The 24,941-nt window shown below is 42.0% G+C and overlaps 1 protein-coding gene across 17 annotated transcripts in view; it reads left to right on the top strand.

Annotated features, from left to right (window-relative positions):
• The window catches only part of sox5 (SRY-box transcription factor 5), a 396,739-nt gene that overhangs the window by 264,734 nt on the left and 107,064 nt on the right, over window positions 1-24,941 (top strand). For 15 of the 17 annotated variants that reach the window (XM_063072335.1, XM_063072336.1, XM_063072334.1 and 12 more), the window contains 2 exons: window positions 11,577-11,706; window positions 19,504-19,580. In XM_063072335.1, the coding sequence (XP_062928405.1) occupies window positions 11,577-11,706; window positions 19,504-19,580 (207 nt within the window). The remainder of the gene's footprint in view (window positions 1-11,576; window positions 11,707-19,503; window positions 19,581-24,941) is intronic. The other 2 variants (XM_063072327.1, XM_063072329.1) reach the window with 1 other exon arrangement.

Genomic DNA, 24,941 nt, shown 5'->3' on the forward strand with positions numbered 1-24,941 from the left:
GAGATTGGATGAGCTGGGAATTTATTATTTGGCATGCAGAAGACTGAGGGCTAATCGGGCTGATCTTATAGAGATGTAAGAAATCATGAGGGGCATAGGGTGAATGCACAGTCTTTTCCCCAGGGTTGGGGAATCAAGAACTAGACGGTATAGATTTAAAGTGAGAGGAGGAGGATTTAATAGGAATTTGAAGGTCAACGTTTTCATAGCGGTTGGTACATACGTGGAATGAGTTACCAGTGGTAATACCAACATATAAAAACCACTGGACAGGGATCAAGACCGGAATTTGAGGACAAATATTCAGGTTCCTCATTCATCATCAACGGCGAGTCCTGGGGTCGATACCAAAGATCGTAGCCCGCATGTTGATTGGAAGACCGGAAGTTGATGCCGGAGCCCCAAACCCTCAGAACTCTGAGAGTCTGCTGGGGAAGTCCAAGGCCCACTGTCTGTGAGTTTTGAGTCCACTGGAGGCTGCAGACTGAAGAAGGTCTGCCCTGGGTTTGGAGGGCTGTGTAAGTGCGTGGGAGGGAGGAGCAAGGCCTCTTTTACTGTTGTTGCTTTGATGCTTGTTGTGTTCAGTGTTGTTCTGCCAAGCATTGTAGGCATTCAATATTGCCATTGGGGTATATGGCAACACTTGCGGGCTGCCCCCAGCACATCACTGAGTGTGTTGGTTGGGTGTTAATGCAAACTCTGCATTTCACTGTATATTTCGACCTGTTTGTTGTCTATTGTTTCCAACGATGACACATGCGGAAGGAGTTTCATAGTGAAAAAGCCATTGCACTGGGGCTGTTCCATTCCCTCGGCCTCAAAAATCTTGGTCCAATGGTACAAATAAAATTGTCACGACTGGAGACTTCCTCGCTGCAGTGGATAGCCATGACACCTTCTGTGCCTTGTCGTGCCCTTCGCTCTCCCGGAAGTGTTGCAGCACTGTCTTCTTGGCCGTTGGATCTTGTAGCCGATCTCATCCGCCCAGTCTGCCGGAACTGGCTTTGCGTGCTGGGGTAGGCATACCCCTGTCTCACTGGGGTTGGGGGTTCCCGGCTACCCTCACCTGGTTTAGCCCGCCTGTCGAAGCAGTGTACTGGGGTGTGGCTACTGTCGCCTGCAAACGGCTACTTGGAGCCCCAGGGGAGAGCTGGGTGGCAGGTGGGGACCAAAGGTGGACAAGCTGCCCCTGGGCAGACTGTGACAAGGTGACTCCCCACATTTCAATGTACACACACGTGATGAATAAATCTGAACCTGAAGGACATGGAAAGATTTAGAGGGCTATGAACCAAACACCAGCAAACTGGGTTAGCTTAGATGGACATCTTGGTTAAACAGTCAAGGTGGGTTGGAAGGGTTTGTTAACCGTGCTGTATGACTCTGGCTCTAGAACTAATATTAGGTAAGGGACTCGGTCACGAATGAACTGAACTGTATAAGTATCCTTTCCCTATATGTATGCATTATACATTTATGCAGTTGGTTTGTGTACATCTAACATTCAGGATTACTCATTCTTGAATCAGAAACCAGTCAGAGAAGGCTCAATGCCCTTGAATGATAAATATGACCCAACTCGTTATCATGTCTGCCACTGTACTGTGAAGTCTCGGTAAACCCTTGACACTTACCACTGGAAAGGCGGTTTGGGCATTTGTCTGTGAAGTTTAATCAATCACAGGTCCACGGGATGTTAGTGGAGTGGTTTTGCTGAGATAATGAAGAGCATTCAAAGTTGGGCGTTGGCGGGCGGAGGTCTGGTCCCGGCAGACAGTGATCGGTTTTGCCGCGCTGACGACCAGATGCCATGTGATCGGACGACAGCTGACAGTGTGAAGGAACCCTGGAAGGAGGAACAAAAAGCTCTTTCTGGTCAGAATTTTCGGGCAGGACATTGCGTCGCTAATAATGGACCGCACACTCCAAGAATATACACAAGCAACTCGGAATCAAACAATTTTTTTTTCTCTAAAGCTGGGCTCAAAAAATGTGCAATGCTAGCTGACGTCGATATTCGCTAACGGGTTAATGCTTTATCTGACTGCAGATTCCAGGGACCAACAGATGTGTTCATTTTAATTACTAGTGGCTGTATCTAGTTCACGGAAACCATTCACTGTAGCATACACGAGGAGTTCTGCAGATGCTGGAAATTCAAGCAACACACACTTGATGTGTTCCATTCACTGTAGCATACAGTTTGGTCTCGGTGCTTTTTCCTTGTAACCAGCGCGTTTGCACACGTGGAGAGTAGTTCTCATCAGGCCCACATTATGATATAAAATAATTCAAGGCTCAGATTTACAAAGGAGTTTGTTTGTTGCCTTTCGGGAATTGTTCCGAAGTTTGACATGTTTGTTTAATTGTCAAGTTATCTGAGTTATTGAGGCGGGGGGGGGGCAACTTGAGTTGTGCCGTGCTTGCTCCTAACACGGGTTGAACCCAACCACGGAGTAAAGGAAAGGAAGTTTAGTATGCTAGAGTACACAGCTGTTATATATGGGATTAGAATGGTTTAACGTGGAGCACAGATGGATCCAATACTATTGTGCACAGTATTCCAGGGCAGAGCTAAAACTTAAAGGGATGATCAGCGTGAATTGATTGAAAAATCCTCTTGTTTAGTAAATTCTGCGGACTGACATTGTCCTGTGTTGGATAAGTGTAAATGGACTCCAGCTTTAGATGTCGTGTGATATGTATTGTGGGAACGCAGCTGTTTCGGCGTTTCCCAACCAAACCATTAAGAGCTTAGATCAAGCCATTATTATTGTTTTATCTTTCTTGCCCCTGCTGTTGTTCTGCGGTAAGTGGCTGCAAGCGGGCTGTCGTCCCAGTCCGCCTCTGAAGGTATAAGTAGAAACTAAACGGGACAGACAGACTGTTAAACAAAATACTTCAGCGTGGCAAGAAGATAAAGCAAAAAAAAACCTGCCTTGCCTCTTCTACTGAAACAAAAATGATATCTTCGAACTGTGAAGCCAGTCTTCCTGCATTCCACCATTCATCTCTAAGCAGTTCCACTGGGACGAGTTATTCTTTTGCAGAAAGCGTTTAAACAAACCACTGCGGGGGAAATGGCTAATTACTTAATTTTAAATTACACATTGCAATTGATACGGGCTCAGGTGCTACAGAATGAGCAATAACTATAGTGATGGGAGTCTGCCTTTTAGATTGGACAATACAGACTAACCCTTGGGCACCTATGCACACAACTCAAGTGGACTTTGAGATTTGCACAGGTCTAAAGGTTAAGCCTGTCAATTTGCTTGGATGCAAATGCTTACTCAAGGAATGCTATCTCATATTTCTAACCTGTTTTATTAGTAGATAGTGATGCAGGAAGCTAATATCACTTTTTTTCTCCAGCTTCTGTATCAAAGACTAAACTCTGTTTGCATTTTAATACAAATGGAGTTTACAAAAAATCAGCATTGCAATAATACTATTATTATTTTTAATTGATGGCTCCATCTGTCTAAGTAGACAATGGATGCGCCCGATCCGGGGCCCAGACCTGGGCAATGAATGTGGAGATCCTGGGCTGCCCAGACATCAAGATCCCCTCTCGGCCTCGCGGATGTGGTCCAAAGGAATGCGAAGCAGTACATTTGGCATCAGCTTGGCTGCAGGAGCTGCTGGGAGGTGACGTGATACATCATCCAACCGCCTTAGGGGCTCCACTCCGGATTTGTGTAGGGTTTACTCCTTAGCCTTCTCTTCTCCCGATGAAATCCACAGGCAGTGGGATCCGTAACCCTGGATAGGGACCATACCGGGTACTGTCAGCCGGAGCCAGCTGAGCCCAGGACTCATGTAAGGCAGGGTCGTCATGCCCTGTAGTAGTGACATATGGAGCCACTACCCACATATTTATATTTATTTTAATTTTTAAACAGGCTGAAATAATAACTCCCCAACTTCTCCACATAACCCCACTCGTTAATAATACTGCAATAGATTTTCAACCAGAACTCACATCAATTCTTGACTAACCTACAGGAAGTGTTTTGGTTTCTTTTGATTATTTTGTGCACTGGAGGATTTTTCTTCTTTTCAAAAAAAAAGACACAGCTGAGTAATTTTAACTATTGCTGTTGTGCCTGTGTGGGCTTGAATGTTCTCTTGGCTGGTTTCCAGTCTTCTACCCTTTATAAAGTTCAACTCACCTGTATGGAGCCCTCACCTCTCACAGTCTGTAAGGAGTTTGTACGTTCTCCTATGTGCGTGTGGGTTTCCTCCCACAGTCCGAAAATGTACCGGTAGTGGGTTCATTGGTCATTGTAAATTGTCTTGTCATTAGGTAAGGGTTAAATAGGTGGGTTGCTGGGTGACATGGCCCTGTGGGCCAGAAGCAGGCCTGTTCTGAGCTGTATCCCTGAATTAAAATAAAATTACCTCTGTAGTGCAGAGTGATCTGTGCTGACTAGAAATCAGCTTACACCTTTCTCCTGAAGCTTTCAAACTGTGTTTAAATTCTTCCGAACAATCAATGTCTCTGTACTTCTTTAACACCATTCTGCATTGCCCTTCTGCTTGGCCTCCTTTTCCCCCACTCTATACCTTCCGACTGTAGATCAATAAACAATGGGAAACCCTCTGTCCCCTCCCCCCTCCCCCTCCCCCTCCCCTTCCCCCCTCCCCTTCCCCCACTCCCCTTCCCCCACTCCCCTTCCCCCCTCCCCTCACCCCTCCCCTCACCCCTCCTCTGTCCCCTCCCCTCTCCCCACTCTCCACCCTCTCCCCCTCTCCCCCTCTCCCCCTCTCCCCCTCTCCCCCTCTACCCCTCTCCCCCTCTCCCCCTCTCCCCTCCCCCCTCCCCTCTCCCTCTCCCTCCCCCCCTCCTCTCCACCCTCCACCCTCCACCCTCCACCCTCCACCCTCCCCCCTCTCCCCCCTCTCCCCCCTCCCCGCCACACATTTCCATTTGCGTTCCCATGCACTCACTCACATTTTCACTTTCTTATTCTTACCGTCACTTGCTCACTCATACTTACCTCCAAATCACCCTCTCGCATAATCTCTCACACAATCATTCACCCACACACTCAATCTCACCCTCACTTCTACTCTCATTCACTTGACACACTCTCAGTCTCTCACATTCTCACTCAGAATTCCCCAGTGCTCTCTCCCGCTCTCACGGTTACTCCCTGGCGAGATCCACTTTAAGCAAGCTTGTAAAGAATGGTAACACACATCAAAGTTGCTGGTGAACGCAGCAGGCCAGGCAGCATCTCTAGGAGGAGGTACAGTCGACGTTTCAGGCCGAGACCCTTCGTCAGGACTAACTGAAGGAAGAGCTAGTAAGAGATTTGAAAGTGGGAGGGGGAGATGTAAAGAAAAGCTTTATTTTCACGTGTACATCAAAACATACGGGGAAGTGCATTATTTTGCATCAAATCCAACCAGCGAGAGTTGCGTTGGGCAGCCTGCAAGTGTCAGCCCGCTTCCAGCTCTAACACAGCATGGTTATGTTTTTCACTCCTTTGTGGCTCAGCAACAAATCCTTGTTTGATGTTGCTTCGGGTGTGTACTTTGGAATTTCTTTTTTTTCCATTAAAAACACTCCAAAACGCAAGTTGCTGTGCCCTAAACTTAGTGTACTTTTACAGTATGAAAAGAAACAAGTAGTTAAGATGTCAATGTTTATCTTGACTCAACTTTAGAAAATAAGCATTCCAGTACTTTGCACAATAATCAAATGCTTCATTCCCACTGTTTCCTGATTAGTCACAGTCAGGAATGAGGCTGAGGGTCAGTTGCCCAAAAAACATTCTAGCTTTGGCAATAAAAGAGGCAGTCGGATCCCAATAATCCAAGAAAATGCAAGATTAACACTGAAGTCAGAATGTTATTTTCAGAGCAGCACACACAAGATGCTGGGCAGGCTCCACAGGTCAAGCTGTAGAGAGGAATACACAGTCAATGTTTCAGAGTGAGACCTCACATCTCGACTGGAAAGGAAGGGGGAAGAAGCCAGAATAAGAAGGTGGGCGGGGAGGGGATGGAGTACATGCTGGCAGGTGATTGGTGAAGCCAGGTGAGGGTGAAGCTGGGTGGGTGAGAGAGGGGTGATGAAGTGACAAGCTGGGAGGTGATAGGTGGACAAGGTAAAGGATTGAAGAAGAAGGAATCGAATAGCAGCGGACAGTGGACTATGGGAGAAAGCAAAAGGGTAAAGACGTAAGAGGGAGGTGAGGGGTAAAAGAGGAGCCAGAGTCATCATCATCGTCATTATGTGCCATGTCGTTTGAATAATGCAGTCTTTGTTTGTGTGAAGTTTCTCATAGATTCTACTGTATTTCTTTGTTCTACTGTGAATGCCTGCAAGGAAATGAATATCAGGGCAGTATATAGTGACTTATACATACTTCAACAATAAATTTAACTTGAACTTTGAACTTAGGCTGAGAGATGCTTTACAAAAACCACACTGAGCCTCATTCAGTGACAGCTCACTTCACCGCGGGTGAGGGCAAGCAATAGATGTGTACCGTGATATGAGCTCCAAGTTCATATCATGTGTTAGCTCTGGTGGCGGGGGGGGGGGCTAGGCTGTAAGTGTCGGTTTTACTGTTACACCCCAGCGATACTTTACCAAGCACGTCCCACGAGGGAAACAAGAGCGGCATCCGGTGAAAGTAAGGTGCTGAGAGTAGACTCTGGGCGACCAATACGGACGTGAATCAGTGACGTTGTTCAACCCGTGCTGAACATTGCCTACTATAAGTGAGACAAAAATGCAGCACTCATCTGTTAAGATGGATTCACTGAGCTGCTTAGCAAACCCAACTCAGTATTAAATGATCTTATTTTTTTCTTCCATACATAAAGACAATGCATTGATTTATTTCAGTGATTTTACCCACGCACCTCCGCTGCAGCCATTCCCTACCCAGTCATCCTTCCCTGCTATCCTTTAATAATGCCCCATTAACCAGCCGATTACAGCAGCCAGGTCTCCACTTCATCACTGCTGCAGTGCAGGCATACATTTGATTGAGGGGATAACCAAGATACGTAGCAGATCAGATGCACACCCAACCCATGCCAAAGCTGCATCTCCAAGCTGCCAAGATTTCGTTCAAAGTTCATTCCTTAACTCACACATTTTATTAGCTAAAGTCAAATGACCTTGGGTGGTATCATCTGACAACTTGTCTAGTCGAAATGAGAATTTTCCTGGTGGGTTTGTTAGCAAATGCTTCTGTGAGATGCTCTACTCCCTGTTGAGTGTGCAGTCAGGTTCAAGTGCTGACTTGTGTTACATTGTAATCTCTGTATTGACAGGTTATGTTTTTTCTTTATTAGCCCTTAAGGCAGACTAGCACTTGCAAAGGGTTGGGAATGTTGAATTCATCTGAGAACTTTCTAGTCATTTTCAATAACATCACTTTTTTTTCTTCTTTTTCTTGGCACTGTAGTTCCTGGTAGGACCATCTGTCACTCTGTTTTCAATGCGTTGTTCTGAATCTTCATGTTTGGCAAAGTCACTTTTATCTCCAGAACCTTTAGAAGTTCTGGGGCTTCCTGCCGATCTCGTCTGTGTAAAATATTCTGCACAGCTGTTTGCTTTATTTTATTTGAGACGATTGGTAATCCAAATATAGTCAGTGCGCCTCTGCAGAAAAGACATCACAGTTGGGCTTTGTTGAGAAGCAATGGAAAATGAAGGGTAGAAAGAATATTTTTATTGTCAGGCCCTGTATCTGATAACTGAATCTGAATTTACCAGGATATTAATGTGTGACCCCCACTTGTATGTCATAGGAGAGCTTTGTATGTCCGCCTTCAGCAAGCGTAGAATTTTGCAGCATTGAAACAGGGCATTTGTCACATCTGGATCACACCAATGTTTACATTTCCCTTAAGCCTCCTCCTAATCTGATAATAATTTTAAAGCGCAAATTTTTATTCCTTCTCCATTTTCTCTTTAAATGCATACGAGCAATTAGTTTCCTTCTGGTGGCAAACTCCATATTCCAAACACTCTTTGGATAAAGAACTTTGAGCGGACTTGTCTGCATAATTATTAGTGACTATTTCATTTTTATGATCCCTGTTTTTGGGTCATCTTCACAGATAGAAACCACGTCCCAACCAAACGCTTTTATGGTCATAAAGCACTCTTTTAGATCTTGGTAACTGATGACCGTGCAGGGAATAAGAACTAGTTCTTGTTTAGCTTTGAATGAACATGCTGAGGTTAGATATCATTTAACAAGGAAAGTATGGCTCCACCTACACATGCTGAATAACATAGCTTAACTCAACCTAAGGATAATTGTCTCCTGCTCTCCCACACTAATGTGTCATTTACATTCTGAACATTCCCCTCTCTATAAATAGGTATTTTAAGGGAGGGAAGATTGATGAGGGTGCATTGTATATCAGGAACATTGTCTGTGGATAGGGGAATTGTTTCGGTGATAATGCTGAAGGCATATCTTTGCGGATTTGAGATGTACATTATATTTAACTACGATTTTATATTATTATTGAAAAGTGGTGGTGTGTGAAAAAGAAACTGGTTTCAATCAAGAAAGAGAAAACAACACAAGCGAATAATCAGTTGAATTATTGAGTGAATTATTGACTGAAGAAGGCAGGCATTTATTGAAAGAAACAGAAACTTTGAGAACCATAGGCAGCCTTTTAGGAATCTCTGGCTTGCAATAATCATAGTCTCGGAGGAGGGTCTATTTACTTATTTCATTTATTTAGAGATACAGTGTGGAATAGGCCTATCAACCTGCACCATCCAGCAAACCTCCGACAACCTCAGTTTTAGCTCTAACCTAATCATGGATCAATTTACAGTCACCAGTTTACCTACCCGGGTCGTCTTTGGACTGTGGGGGGGGGGGGAACTGGAGGACCCAGAGAAAACCCACACGTTCCACGGGGAAGATGTGGCGTTGAACTCTGAACTCCGATGCACCGAGCTGAAATAGCATTAAGCTAACTGCTACTCTACCGTGACACCCAGTCACTTTCTGTGAGGATTATCCAAGACGTTTGCCGTAACTTTAGCAGAAACCCTAAAAAATAAAAACAATGAACTTCTGTCAGTAAGCTCCATGTAGAAATTAGCAAGGGAAATCTTTTATCGTCTAGGTGCAACTTTGTTAATAATAACGAAGGCATTATTGATGAAGGTTGACGTCCCATTTCTCGATACTGGCGTCAATGGGAGAAATGGCCATTTCTATGTGCTTTAGAAGCACAACATAAAATGAGTTTGTGCTCCCACCCAACTTATTTGACAGCCACAAATTTGCTAGTGTAGTATGTAACACAATACATCACAAGAACAGGCCCTTTGGCCCATGATGTTGTGCTGAACTAATTCAGCTAATGATGCCTAATTAAACTAATCCTTATGCCTGCACCATGTCTGTATCCCTCCAGTCTCTGCATATTCATTTAAGAGTCTCTAAGGTGACTATTGTATCTATCTCCACCACCATTCCTCACAGCTCTTTTCACACTTCCATCACTCTCTGCATAAATAAAAATTCCCCTGCATATATGAGTAAAGAGTACCAATGTAGGAATATCAAAAATCTTACATATGGTATACTAGGGGTTAAAACATTTCATCAGGATGAATAAAACCCAGTGGCACTGGAAATGCTGAGCAGGTGGGGGAGATTCAGTCCGGAGACAAAATGGAAACACCAGAGTCCTGATGAAGGGTCTCAGGCCAATTCATTGACAGCCCTCATGAAGTGTCTCGGTCTGAAATGCTGATTGTTTATTCCTTTACATAGATGCTGCCTGACCTGTTGAGTTCCTCCGGCATTTTGTGTGTCAATGCTCTTGCTTCTCAGATGCCACTTGACCTGCTGAGTGTTTCCAGAAACTTCTGATTTTAGAATTTTTCAATATTTTGCCTTGGCTCTGAAAAATCTTCTTTCTGTATGAATTGCACAGTTTGATCTTTGTATTGAGCGCATGAAATGGAAAATATTCTCTTCCCTAAAAGTGGGTGGCTTAACTAGTGAGAACCAAATTAATCAAACCCTACCCCCACATCTGTTAAAAAGACCATATTATTATTTCCAAGCTATCCTGAACTTAATACTTACAAATATCTAAGATTGAGCACAAGCCTAGTCACAATGCTTTTTTTAAAATCTATTTGGCTGCCTATTTCTTATTGGATGCCATACCACTTTTCAGTATTTTTCTGTGATAATTGAGCTGTAACTGATCATTTACAAAGTGACTTTATATATCATGTTGGCAGTTCTCCTCAATATCCAGCTCTCATGACAGGTATTCTGGTGCTTTGATTGATATTGCAGTATGGTACCACTTGTCTGTAAATCAGGAGGGCAAGGTGTCATATCTCACTTCATAGATTTGAGTGTAAACTAGGCTGGCGTTAATATGGTATTGCAGAATACAGTTGTCTCAGAGTTACAGGCTGGGGAGTCCAATTGCATAGTACAATGTCCTTTTAATGGACTTAACTGCTAAATCAAATTAGTTACCTCATGTCCCCTCAGCATACATACATCGAAGCTTTCTTTCCTGGATGCGTGCACATATCAGAAATATTTGCACAGGCAGCTGGGCGTGTGCAGTGTTGTTAAGAACATCGCCATGCCTGTTTCGACACCACTGAAGTAAAGTGGGATAATAAAGTAAAGCAAGACTCTTCCTTCAAGTTAATGTCAAAGATGTCGAGCCAAAGGTGAAGAACTTATCCCAGTATTGCCCTTCACCGCAGTTGAAAAGGGAATCACTTTATTGGTGCCAGCAGGGTCTTGCTGTGTGTTTTTAATTTATGATTATTCCCTGTTTCAGAAAGCAATTAGTTGACTGTAAAGTTCTTTGTGAAGTTTCTTCGGCATGGACTAGATGGGCTGAAGGGCCAGTTTCTGTGCTGTAGTACTCTACGACTCAGTCTGGAGATTATGAAAGGCATAAAATGATTATTTTCTCGACTCTATTGTCTTGATATCTAACCACATTAAGATTTTGGAGACATGAGCCCTGTGTGAACTAGCTTGGTAGGTGTTTTTTGCTCCCCCTCTCTCCTTGCCTTCCCCCCCCCCCACCCCATCAAAGGTATGGGTGAACAACTTGTGTTCACGCAACTGTCCAGCTTGATCTTTTCTGCCAAGTTTAATGATCATATTTGAACTCCTGTCCCCTGGGTTTACTACAATTGGTGATGCTGTAACCACTAGACTAACTTATAATGTCACCAGAAAACTGGGAAATGTGTAAATGCAAGGGATTCTGTAAATGCTGGAAACCCAGAATGATACACACAAAATGCTGGAGAAATTCAGCAGGTCAGGCAGCATCGATGGAAAGCAATAAAGAGGTGATGTTTTGGGCCAAAACCCTTCTGATGAAGTATCTCGTTCTGAAATGTCCTCACTTTATTCCTTCAGGTAGGTGCTGCCTGAACTGCTACGTTCCTCCAGCATTTTCTGTCTGTTGTAGTTTTGAGTTTTGCAAGTGGTTGATGCTACTTTCATTAAAAGTATTCATCTCTCTCCTAAGCAAAGATGCCTTTGCGATTTTGTTGATTTGTGTTTAATCTTCAGCAGGTTCAAGGTCAGTTGCCTCCGTTGATGATCCCAGTGTTTCCACCGGATCAGCGAACCTTGGCAGCTGCGGCAGCTCAGCAAGGATTCCTCCTGCCTCCTGGATTCTCGTACAAACCTGGAGGATGCAGTAAGTGTTTGGGAGACTTGGCCAAGCTCTCTGTTGCAGCAGGGTTATTGCTTAACAATCCTGGCAAATGCCACATGTCATTAAAGTCTGTCAGCATATAGGCTGGAAGACCTCAGATGAATAAGACAAGGATGTTGAAGTAATCTAGTGTAGCTGCTATATTCTGCTGCCGAGTAAAGCTATTGCAGAGGGCCAAATCAGCTACTCTTTATTCCTTAGCTACATATTTGACAGGCAACGTGTATCATGCAGGGTAAAGCGCTTGGTTTGTCTTTCCTAATAATATAAAACCAGTTATTGTTGTCTTTGTGTCACTTTGTAATTTGACATTTAATGTAATAAGCAATTAGAAGTGGCACATTAATAATCTGTACCTCTGTATATTCTGACTGATTCTGAACCTTAACAATCACTAATGAAGTCAGTAATGGGTTATGTTCGAAAAACATAGCAAACTGAAAGGGGAATTGATGAATTATTAATTAGACAGCTGATGACGTTAAAACTGATCTAACTAGTTATTGACTTAGCAACTTGTGGAAACCATTTTCCTTGCCCTATTTTGTCATATGTTCTCATAACTTTGAACATTTTTAGCAGCCCACTTCTTTACTTCACTCCTTTAAAAGATCGTCAGTCTTGTCATGATTGGCAAATCATTGCTGTACCCTCACCATATTTTACCCTTCTTAAATTAAACAGAAAATAATTTCTCACTGTGGTCCAATAAATGACTTGCGAAAGTTTAGCATCGGACTTTTGCCTTAGTTTTCTTTATCTTGCTTTTTAAGACCTAAATCCATATGCATTGTAAACTTGAGCTTTTATTTTAAAAGATTTGCAAATCTGAATCATTTACAGTAAGTCTGTACCCCTCCATTGTATTCAAAGACAGCAGTTGTATCCATTTTAGACCATAAAACATAGGAGCGGAATAGGCCATTCAGCCCATCAAGTGCTCTGCCACTTGATCATGGCTGATTTATTATCCCGCTCAACCCCAATCTCCTGCCTTCTTCTCCTACTCATAACCTTTGAAGACCTTACTAGTTAAAAACCTATCAACCTCCACTTTAAATATGCCCAATGAGTTCACCTTCACAGCCATCCATGGCACTGAATTCCACAGATCCGCCTCCCTCTGACTAAAGAAATTCCTCCTCACCTCTGTCCTAAAGGGTCACCCTTCTACTCAGAGGCTATGCTCCCTGGTCCTAGACATTCCCCACTCTTCAAGGGAGAAGTGTTAGTATTCATTCTTGGGATGTAGATGTTCATAGTAAGTTTGGTGTTTTGACTGCTGATAAAGTTTGAGAAGTCTGAATTAGCTTACTTTCTTGAACTGATGGAGTCAAGATGTTGAATCTCACTGTCCACATCAATCGATCCCTGAAAATAGCTGCATTGGTTAATAGGGTAGTAAAGAAGACAGACCTTATGGCGTACTTTACTGTATTAATTGAGGCAAAAAGCTCAAAGGTCATGAAATTCAGCTTTATAAAACTCTAGTTAGGTTACATCGGGAGTATTGCATTCAATTCTGGTGGCCCCATTATAGGAAGGATGTGGAGGCTTTGGAGATGGTGCAGAAAGGCTTACCAGGATGCTGCCTGGATGATAGGACATATGCTATAAGGAGATGCTGGACAAACTAAGGTTTTCCCTGGGGTGTCAGAGGCTGAGAGGAGACCTGATACAATTTTATAAGATTATGAGAGTCTTAGATGGAATGGATAGCCAGCATTGTTTTTCCAAGAGGACATGAATTTAAGGATGAGGGGGTAAGTTCTAAAGAATGATTTTCATTCAGGAGATGGTAGGTGCCTGGTGTGTACCATGAGGGGTGGTCATGCAGGCAAACATGATGGAGGCATTTAAAGGACTCTTAGATGGGTACATGAATATGAAGAAATTCAGATTTGTGTAGGAAGAAGGAGCTGGTTTAGTTCAGCTTTCAATTGCTAGTTTAGTTAGTTTGGCATGAAATTCAGGGCCAAAGAGCCTGCTCCAGTGTTGTATGTTGTAAAATGGCAATAATATTACCATAAAGCTATTGGAGTCGACTTCCTGGGGATTCGTAACGTTTGGCCAGATCAGTTGTGTAACAGAGGGGCCATTTACAATTAGACCTCACAAATGTAAATGGCGATTAATCATCTCATGGAGATCCTCTGGGAAAGAATGATCATTACATAGAATGCACATTAAATCTGAGAGAGAGAAACTTGCCCTGAAAATGTAAGTTTTTTAAAATTAAGTAAAGATAATTACAAAAGTATGAGGCAGTATTGGCTGAATTGAACAGGGAAGACAGATTAAAAATATAAAGGTAGGTAAGTAGAGGCAGACATTTAAAGAGATACTTCATGATTCTCAATATATATATTCAATTGAAGAGAATTATTTATGCATGTTTTATTAAATTAGTTAAGATTGGTATCAAGTTAAGAGAAATGTAAGCATTGTTGCAAATATTGGTGACAGCACAAAAATAGTTTATAAACTGAAAAAGCATGATGAGGGAGAAAATAGATTATGACAGTAAAAAGCAGTATAAAATTCTGCAAGTGTATCTTAAAGAATGAGAATTGAATATTTAATAATAAGAAACGGGAAAAGAGCAGACTTTGAACAAATCTGTCTTCACTGGGAAAAATTAGTTTTCCAGTTAGTAGGAATATAGAATAACAATGGTTTAATTGGAGGGAAGTTATAGAATGCACAGCAAAGAGGGATGAAGGCATCCATCTATATCTTTCCAAATTTCTTTATAACGTAATAGGAGGCTGCTTCAGTGCATTGAGTCCTTCTAGCTCACAGAGCAATTCAATTTCCTACAACGTCTTTGATACACAGGAAGTGAACATGTAGATGTAGTAAGCAATCAGGAAGACTGGCCTTTGTTGCAAAGGCTATGGAGTATATAAGTAGGGAAGTCTTGCTGCAATAGTACAGAGCAATGTTGAGACAATAGCTGGATACTCACCAGCCTACACTGGCTCCTACCCCAGCTAGGGCTCGGATATATAATTCCCGTCCTAGCATTCAGTTCTCTCAGTGCCCTTATCCCCTGACAATCCCTGGAACTATCTCAACTCATGTTCTATTTTACCCAACTAAACCTGGCATCCCATATTCAATTCCATTGGCTGCTGTGTCCTAAGCTACCAGTTTCCAAAGCTGTGAAATTTCTTCTATAAATCTTCCCACTCACTCCACTCCTTTGGATTTTTAAAGCCAGCACCTTTGATCAATCTGTTTTAAATTTGTTTGCATGGATTGGCAGTGAATTACGTCCAATGTTGATCCGGCAAGGTGCTTGGATATACTTTGTCATGTTGATGCATTTCTGTAGCTGTAGGTGATGAAGAAAATTCAATGCTTCCTTTTGTGGTTTAACATGTATCTAAAGGAGCAAGGGGGACATTGAATTAGCACTGCATTGGTGCTGCTTCCTGCACCTGTGCAGAATTCATTAATTTTACCACTTTTGCTACCAACATTCACCTTTTCAAATTCATATGGACCATTTGAATTTGGATGTACCTACTAATCTTTGAATTGTCAGGAAAAAGCATGGAAATAGGTTTGGCTTTTATGGAGGTTTTCTAAGTATTAAAAATGAGCAGTCCCAGGATAACAAGGTCAATCTCTAAAAGGAATGTTTTACAAGGAATGACCTCTTTTGCCCTGACACATGTTCACTCAGGGGAAACATTACTTTCTATCCAAGTCAAAGTAAATTTATTATTAAGGTATGTGTATGTCACCATATACTACCTTGAGATTCATACCTAAAACAATGTACCTAAAAAAAAAGTGTGATTGATATTTTCTGAGTGCACCAAATGACAATGCTCTTTGTACCTGGTCGAACTGTATTGCATGATATGTTAGACATCCAGGGATTTGAGAACTTCAGATTTTTGAGGAATGATTAAGCCATTTAAACTTTATCATTCTGCTCATCTGGAACGTTTGATGGTTATTGTAAGTTAATTTGCAGCTGAATAAATATTACTGATTAGTATAATTCTGTTATTGGATCTCGGGCACTCGTAAGCTGCATCCCCAGGACCCCCATTTAACGCATGGTTAATGGATTTGATTCATTGAGATTCCTGTCATGCATTGAGTCTAGATAAGCCCTTTGTGTTGACATTAGTTCCTGGAACAGGCAAGTTGTGTTTAAGCATGCTGGAGTTTGCACAGGCAGAATTCCATTGTGACCAGCTGTGCGTTAATTGAACCAGAATTTTAAGGGAGTATCTTGAAGATCAATGGTGCTGTATCTCATGATAATTCCAAAGCTCTTTTTGTATACATCTGTGTTCTAGGATGTTACAGAACAAAGGTAAGGAAGTCATGCTCAACATTATAAATCACTTCCAATGTTTCTTCCCATTCTGCATGGCACATTTTAGTGAGATAGGTTAAGCTTTGGAGGGCATATTTACCCAAATGTTGAACTTCATTTAAATGGACACAAGAGATCCTGCAGATACTGAGAATCTAGGGCAACACACACAAAATACTGGAGGAACTCAGCAGGTCAGGCAGCATATATGGAGGGGACGAAACAGGCAATGTTTCAGGCCTGAAATATAGACTGTTTATTCTCCTCCATAGATGCTGCCTGACTTGCTGAGTTCCTCCAACATTTTGTGTGTTGCTTCAGTTACATGAAGATGGAAGCAAAACTTTCAACACTTTGATTTTGAAAGTGAAAATTTGATTAAGAAATCTACTTTTCTTCAGGGTAGGAAATCACTTAGCTGATTTTCAAAAAGTGCCTCCAAAAATGTTGCGTAATATAAGGGATCACATTGTTAGTGGTCAGTATACATATGGGTTGAGGATTAGTTAAGGGACAAGAGACAGAGTTTGGGATGATTAGTCATTCTCAGGGTGTAGTAAAGAACCGAAGTGAGGGCTTGGCTATCTGCAGTCTATATCAATGGCAGATACATGATACAAGCGAGGTGGGAAAATTACCTGTGAGTTAGAGGCAAAGGAATATTGACAAGCTAAATAAGTGCATGACAATGGCAGATAAAGGATATTGTAGAGAGATACAAGGCTGTTCATAAACTTGAGATCCTGCAGATGCTGGAAATGTGGAGCAAAGCACACAAAATTCTGGAGGAACTCATCAGGACTGAAAAGGAGGACTGAAAAGGAAGAGGGAAGGAGCCTAAGTAAGAAGATGAGGGGAAGGGAAGGAGTAAAGATAGCAGGTGATAGGTGAGACCAGGTGAGGAGAAATTTAGGCGAGTGTGTGAGGAGCTATGAATTGAGAAGCTGGGAGGTGATAGATGGCGGAGGTAAAGGGGTGAAGAAGGAATATGATAGGAGAGGAGAGTGGACCATGGGAGAAAGGGAAGGCAGAGGGGCACCAGAGGGAAATGATGAGCAGGTGAAGAAAAGAGAAGGGATAAGATGGGAGCCAGAATTGGGAATGGAAAAAGAGAGAAGGAGAAGGGTTGAAAATTTACTTGATACGAGAAATTGATGTTCAAATCATCAGGCTGCAGGCCACCTAGACAGGGTATGAGGTGATGCTCCTCTAACCTGAGAATGGCCTTATCATGGCATGAGGTTTCGACAAGAAATGAAAGAGAATATTTTGTTTTGAAATGATGAGTAAGTGTGAAATTTTGATGGTCACACAAAGATATATTTGCTGGTTCATATGATGCCAAAGCTCAGCATGCAGTCACTATAATCAATATAAATTCAAGTATACACTGGCCATTGGTGCAAAGGAATTTGGGTTACAGGGAGGAAATATTGCTGAAATTACTCAGTGTTTTGCTCAAATTACTCCAGTTGCAGGCAGGACTGACTTTGACTGAGCACCTTAAAGATCAGGGATAGTTGATTGAAGGAGATATTTAGGGAAAAGTGGTTAACTTAACCTTTGATAAACAATGTTTTGGTGTTTCCACACCCAGAGTACAGTTTTAGACTCCATACGTAGGAAAGGATGTACTTGCCTTGGAGACAATGGTGCACAGATTCATTCGTTCAATTTCCAGTAGGAATGTTGTCCTGAAAAGAGAGAATGGAGAGGAAGAGGGAAAATCTGACTGAAACATATCAGAGAGGATAATAAACTGTTGGATGAATTCAATGGGCCAGCATGGAAATGAAGAATCAACACTTTGAATTGAGACCCTTCATTCAGACCCCATGAGGGATCTCTAACCAGAATGCTAACTGACCATTTCCCTCCATAGATGCAGGCCTGACCTGCCAAATTCCTCCAGCAGTTTGTAGCTTTTTTTTTTAACAGACTTTCCATTATTTGTAGTTTCTTGTGTCTTCTGAGGGAATGATGGTAGATTAAGAGAGTACATTCCTGGCTGGGGAGTTTAAAACTAAGACGCACTATCATTATATAAGGAATTAATCATTTAGGACTGAGTTGTGAAGAAATTTCTTCACTCTGTAGACAGTAAGCTTTATGGAATTCATTATCCAAGTGTGTGTGAGTACTGAGATGTTCATTATAGTCAAGGCTTGAGTGAAATCTAATTACAATGTTGGACAAGCTCACAGTTCATTTCTCCTATGTTAAGAATATTCAAAGTAAAATGCTAAAATATATATTATTACATTTCTTGAAGAAGGGTCTCAGCCCGAAATGTTGACTGTTTATTCATTTCCATCAATGCTGCGTGGCCTGCTGATTTCCTCCAGCATTTTGTGTGTGTTGCTCGGATTTTCAGCATCCGTAGACTTTCTCGTGTTTACATTATTACAGGTTGAACACGAGACTCTGCAGATGCTGAATAAAGAGTAGACTTTTTGGGCCGAGACCCTTCATCAGGTCCCAAAACCTCGACTTTTTATTCCTTCCCATAGATGCTACCTGACCTGCTGGGTTCCTCCAGCATTTTGTGTGTGCTATGACAGGTTGGTCCTGCTGACAACACGATCCTTTTGAGTACTAGAATACATTCACTCATGTTGAAGCAAATGCAAAGAGCTGAGTTACTGGTTCACTTAAATTACAGTTATTTCTTTTATCAGCATAAACTAAGTGCAAATAGTATATTTTTTTAACTGTAGGGTTACATCTTAACTTTGTTCTTCAGTGATAACCAGGTGACAGGAACTGTATAAAGAAACAACCACTGTACAGAATTAAGAGAAAGGTACAAAAGAGAGGGGTACAAAATCAGAGACTGTTGGCAGGGTAGATATTTTAAATCATCAGTTGGAAAATCATTGGACTCATAAAATTGTCATATTTCAGGATTTATGACTATTTGGCACAGGATAATTTGTAGATTAATTTATATTAAAATGTTGCTATTACATTCAGCTACAAGAGGATTAAATGGTACAAGATCTGCATAATATGGATTAGGTCCAGAGGAAGTGTCAGTCTAGGATGGTATTTTATTGGGTGCCACGTCACTCTGAGACAAGGGGGCTTGTAAATATATTCAACACATGTTATGTTGGAAAGGTCCCATTGTATTGAACTCAGTGGGGAGTGATGACTACCTACGGAGTATGATAAATTTTGAACCACTCTAAATTCAGCTTGTAAGGCAACAGGAAATAACAGCAAAGACCGTTCATTACATTTAATTTTTGATGTACTTTGTCAAATCTATTGCCTGTTTTTCATTTTGAGAGCTGGAAGCCAAAGGCAACGGTCCTATCCAGGCAGACATCACCTTGGGAAGCACTGTGAAAGGGGTGGTGAGGTTACGGCTGGTGTTGGGGATTGATCAGCAGAGTGTGCATGAGGCGTTCTAAAACATGCATTGTTCACTTTTGCAGATGAGCCGTACCCACTTCAGCTTATCCCCACGACGATGGCAGCGGCTACGCCCGGTCTTGGCCAGCTCCAGTTGCAGGTAGGACAGGCTGAGGAACCTAAAGATCAGGGGCACTTCATTGGAGGAGATACTGTATTCAGGAAAAAGCGGCTAATAGAAAACTTTACATTTGATAAACAAATGCTTAACAAAAGCATCCTGATGGTTGCGAGATCTCAACATGCAGTAGCCAAAAGCAACTAACTCAGCAGGAGTGGCTTTTTGAGTTCGGACTCTCTCAGGACTGAGTTGAAAAAGTGAGAGAAATGGAAAATTCTTGCCAAGAAATTCCCACTGATTTTGCAAGCTGTCCAGACTCACACTTTAAAGCTTTACTTTCCAATTCATTCATTTATATACATTATATTCCACTGTTTATCCAGCAAAATCATGCACAATTCTTCATTCCAAATCCAGTGCATTAGTATTGGTTTATTTTTGTCACATGCACTGAGATACAATGAAAAGCTTGTCTTGCATACCCGTTCATACAGATCGGATCATTACACAGCGCACTGAGGCAGAAGAAGATAAAGCAATAACAATGCGGAATAAAGAGTAAAAGGTACAGAGAAAGTGCAGTGCAGGTAAACTATAAAGTGCAAGATCATAACAAGGTAGATTGTGAAGTCAAAAGTCCATCTTATCCTACAAGAGATCCATTCAATCGTCTGATAGCAGTGGGAGAGAAGCTGTCCTTGAGCCTCGTGCTTTCAGGCTTTGTATCTTCTGCCTGTTGCACAGATGCATGACAGATAACTCATTTAAGTCAATGAAGTCCAGTCATCTGTTCATGAGAAGGTACACAGGCGGACATTCCCCTTGGGATAGATGAGTATCCATGCTGAGAATAGGAACCCTGGGAATGGCAAAATCAAGCAAATCCATCCAAACTTTCAATACCGACAGTACAATATGCAGCATTGTACAATTAGCTTTTAATTTCATCAGGAGTTTTTTGGTTTCAGTAACATTTTCGGTACACTCTCACTTTTGACTCAGAAGGTTGCATGAACAAGGACTTGATTCACATCTTCGTGGATGTAACTTTTGGATGTAGCTCTTTCAACCCGCTTGGTCAGACAAAGGCAATCCCCTGAGATCATTTGCAAAAGAGCAAAGGATTCTTGCCAATCGAGGTTTATCTCCAACCAAGCAGCACTAACTATCAAACTGTGTTGTCAATTTGTCTGTCTGTGGGGCTTTATTTGGCACATGTACATCGAAACATAGAGTGAAATGCGTGATTTGTATCAGATCAAATCAATGAAGTTTGTGCTGGGCAACCTACAAGTGTCACCACAGTTCTGGCATCAACATAGCATGCCCACAACTCACTAGCACTAATCCATACAGTATGTCATTGGAATGTGGGAGGAAAATGGAGCAGACAAAGGAAACACACATGGTGGTGAGGAGAACGTTCACTCTCCTAATGGATAGTGGCTTGAAGCGAACCCTGATCTAACTGTTATGGCACTGTGCAGTTTTTATTTTTGCTGATGTATTTCTCTACTCATCAAGCAGTAACTGCACATCAGAAATACTTCATTGGCTGTGAACCATTTTGGGGTGATCTAAGGATATGAAATACGAGATAGAAATACAAGTTCTTTCTTTCCAGATCATATTCAGTAACGTGCTCCTGGATTTGACATGTAGTATGCAAAATAAATGAATCAAAAGTCAGACAAGTGTACAGAATCACATATTTGCTAATAGTCATGGTAAGGGTAGAATTCAACATTTATACAGCAAGGAAACAGGCCCCTTCAGCCCATCAGGTCTACACTAACCGTTCATTTTACACTAATTCCTACATTCATCCCGTTGTTTTATTCTCCCAATGTTCTCTTCAATTCCCTTAAACTCCCATCAGATTCTACCGCTCATCTACACACTGTGGCAATTCACAGCAGCCCATTAACCCACCGACCTGTACGCCCTTGAGATGTAGGAGGGAACTGGAGCACCCAGAAGAATCTCATGGTCACAGGGAACATGTGCAATCTGCACACAGACAGCACCTGGGGTCAGGATTGAACCCTGATGTCTGGTACCGTGAGGCACGGCTTTACATTGAGTGTTTATAGAAGTTCCAGTGGATAACTGAAAGCTTTGGTACTAAATTCAATTATTGCAGGACTTGTATTCCAGTTTATCACTGTATTTGGATCAGGATGGACACAGTCTTCAATTTCACTAACATTCTGAGCACAGGTATTTCTGGGGCTCCTTGAATGGCTAAGAGGTAGTTTTACCTCACATTCATTTGCTTGTCTGTACTCTTGCCTCAACCTACTTTTGAATGACAGTTTCAACCAGGGTTGTGTTTTGAACAGTTAACTATTACAAATGTTTCCTGGCCAATATCCATCTTTGATGTGCCATAAACCTTAGTGCAACTAGAGATTTACCAAGTGCATTCTACTTGGCCTTGCTTTCTCATCCTTCACCACACTTGATGTTGAACTATATTTGCCTGTCCCAACTTCCAATACACTCAGTTCTAAGTTCTTATTTTAGTGTTTAAATTCCTTCAGGCATCCTGCTCTCACTGAAGTCAAAGTCAAAATTCAAAGTTGAGTTTATTGTCCTATGGAGGAGTACCTATGTGCACTGTCTCTGCAAGATGATGGACAATATGAAATGAACTGCTAACTCTGTCAGGAGAAGGAGGGGAAATGCACAACCAATGCAGAGTATAACTGTGGCCAGTTCCTTCAATAATAAGTATATAATTTTATATACTGTTGAGGTGGGGCACCCTACCGGGGGGAGCCACAGTGACCTGGTCTCTGGCAGCGCGGCTCAGAAGATCAGAGAGGTGAAGAAGACTGAAGTGTTGATAGGAGATTCTTTAGTCAGAGGAACAGAGACGAGGTTCTGTGGGCCCGATAAAGACACCCGGATGGTATGAGAGAAGATTCTTAGTAAACCGAAAGGTCTAAAGGTAGATAAGTCATCAGGACCAGTTGGTGTACACCCCTGAGTTTTGAAAGAGGTAGCTGAAGAGATTGTGGAGGCATTAGTAATGATCTTTCAAGAATCACTAGATTATGGAATGGTTCCAGCAGACAGGAAAATTGCAAATTTCACTCCACTCTTCTAGAAGGGAGAGAGGCAGAAGAAAGGAAATTATAGGCCAGTTAGTCTGACCTCAGTGGTTAGGAAGATGTTGGAGTCAATTGCTAAGGAAGTGGTTTCGGGGTACTTGGAGGCACATGATAAAATATGCTGTAATCAGCATGATTTCCTCAAGGAAAAATCTTGCCAAACTAATCTGTTGGAATTCTTTGAAGAAATAACAAGGAGAATTGATGGATGTTGTGTACTTGGATTTTCAAAAGGACTGTGACAAGGTGCCACACATGAGGCTGCTTAACAAGTTAGGAGCTCCTGGTATTACAGGAAAGTTTCTAGCATGGATAAAGCAGTGGCTGATTGGCAGGAGGCAAAGTGTGGGAATAAAGAGAGCCTTTTCTGATTGGCTGCGAGTGACTAATGGCGTTCACAGGGTTCTGTGTTGGGATGGATACTTTTTACATTATATGTCAATAACTTGGGTGATGGAATTGATGGCTTTGTTGCAAAGTTTGCAGATGATACACAGATAGGTGGAGGGGCAGGTAGTTTTGAGGAAATAGAGAGGCTACACAAGTACTTCAACAGATTGGGAGAAAGGACGTGGTAGATGGAATACAGTGCCGGGAACTGAAGGGGTTGAATATTTTCTAAACAGAGAGAAAATACAAACAATTGAGGTGCAAAGGGACTTGGGAGTCCCTGTGCAGGATTCCCTAAAGGTTAATTTGCAGCTTGAGTCTGTGGTGATGTTAGCATTCATTTCAAGAGGACTAGAATATAAAAGCAAGGATGTAATGCTGAGACTTTATAAAGTACAGGTGAGGCCTCACTTGGAGTATTGTGAGCAGTTTTGAGTTCCTTATCTTAGAAAGGATGTGCAGAAACTGGAGAGGATTCAAAGGAGGTTCACGAAAATGATTCCAGGATGAACCAGCTTGCCATATGAATGGCATTTGGTGGCTCTGGGACTGTATTCACTAGAATTCAAAAGAATGAGGGGTGACCAAATTGAAACCTATCAAATGGTGAAAGGCCTTGATTGAGTGGTTTCCTATGGTGCGGGTGTCTACGACCAAAGAACACTGCCTCAGAATAGAGTGGTGGTCCTTTTAGAATGGAGATGAGGAGGAATTTCTCAAAGAAGCCGGGAAAATTCACAACCTATGTTTTGCCATGTTGGGTAGATGCGCTATGCAACTTAGTTTGCTTGCTTCTTGCTTAACAGTGACTATACTCTAAATGTATTCTAAAGCCCACCTATCTCTGAAATTTCCTACATAAGCATTTCCTCCCTCTCTTTTTCCTTTGATCAGGTTTTTATGATAGATATCCGGATAATCTGTGTTAATGAAGCCACTTAGCAGATTTTAAAGACAATCCATAGTTCAGTGTATTTTGTCTTTTTTATAATAATTTATTTATTTACTTACCTGCTGAGCTGCTCCACCTTTTACTGTGTTGCCTGATACTAGCATCTGCGTCTTTTTTCTATTTTCTGTTTTCTTACTATGTTCTTTGTGAATTTCAGGAGAATTCATTTTAGATGTCTAGAGCTCAAGCTGTGCCACAGAAGTGCACAATGAGCAGAGATGTACTAGAAACACTCAACAGCTGGGGCAGGATCAGTGGAGAGAGAAACAGTCAGGTTTCAGGTCTGGGATTCTTTGCTAGAGCTGGGATAGAGACAAAACAAGGTAAATTTTAGCCGTAGAGAAAGTGATGGGTAGAACCATAGTCATAGTCATACTTTATTGATCCCGGGGGAAACTGGTTTTTGTTACAGTTGCACCATCAATAATAAATAGTAATAAAACCATAAATAGTTAAATAGTAAAATGTAATTTATGCCAGGAAATAAGTCTAAGACCAGCCTATTGGCTCAGGGTGTCTGACCCTCCAAGGGAGAAGTTGTAAAGTTTGATGGCCACAGGCAGGAATGACTTCCTATGACGCTCTGTGCTGCATCTCAGTGGAATGAGTCTCTGGCTGAATGTACTCCTGTGCCCAACCAGTACATTATGTAGTGGATGGGAGACATTGTCCAAGATGGCATGCAACTTGGACAGCATCCTCTTTTCAGACACCACCATCAGGGAGTCCAGTTCCATCCCCACAACATCACTGGCCTTACGAATGAGTTTGTTGATTCTGTTGGTGTCTGCTGCCCCAGCACACAATGGCAAACATGATAGCACTGGCCACCACAGACTCGTAGAACATCCTCAGCATCGTCGGACAGATGTTAGAGGACCTCAGTCTCCATAGGAAATAGAGACGGCTCTGACCCTTCTTGTAGACAGCCTCAGTGTTCTT

This window comes from Mobula hypostoma, chromosome 20 (assembly GCF_963921235.1).
Source record: "Mobula hypostoma chromosome 20, sMobHyp1.1, whole genome shotgun sequence".
In the NCBI taxonomy this organism is placed as follows: Eukaryota; Metazoa; Chordata; class Chondrichthyes; order Myliobatiformes; family Myliobatidae; genus Mobula; species Mobula hypostoma.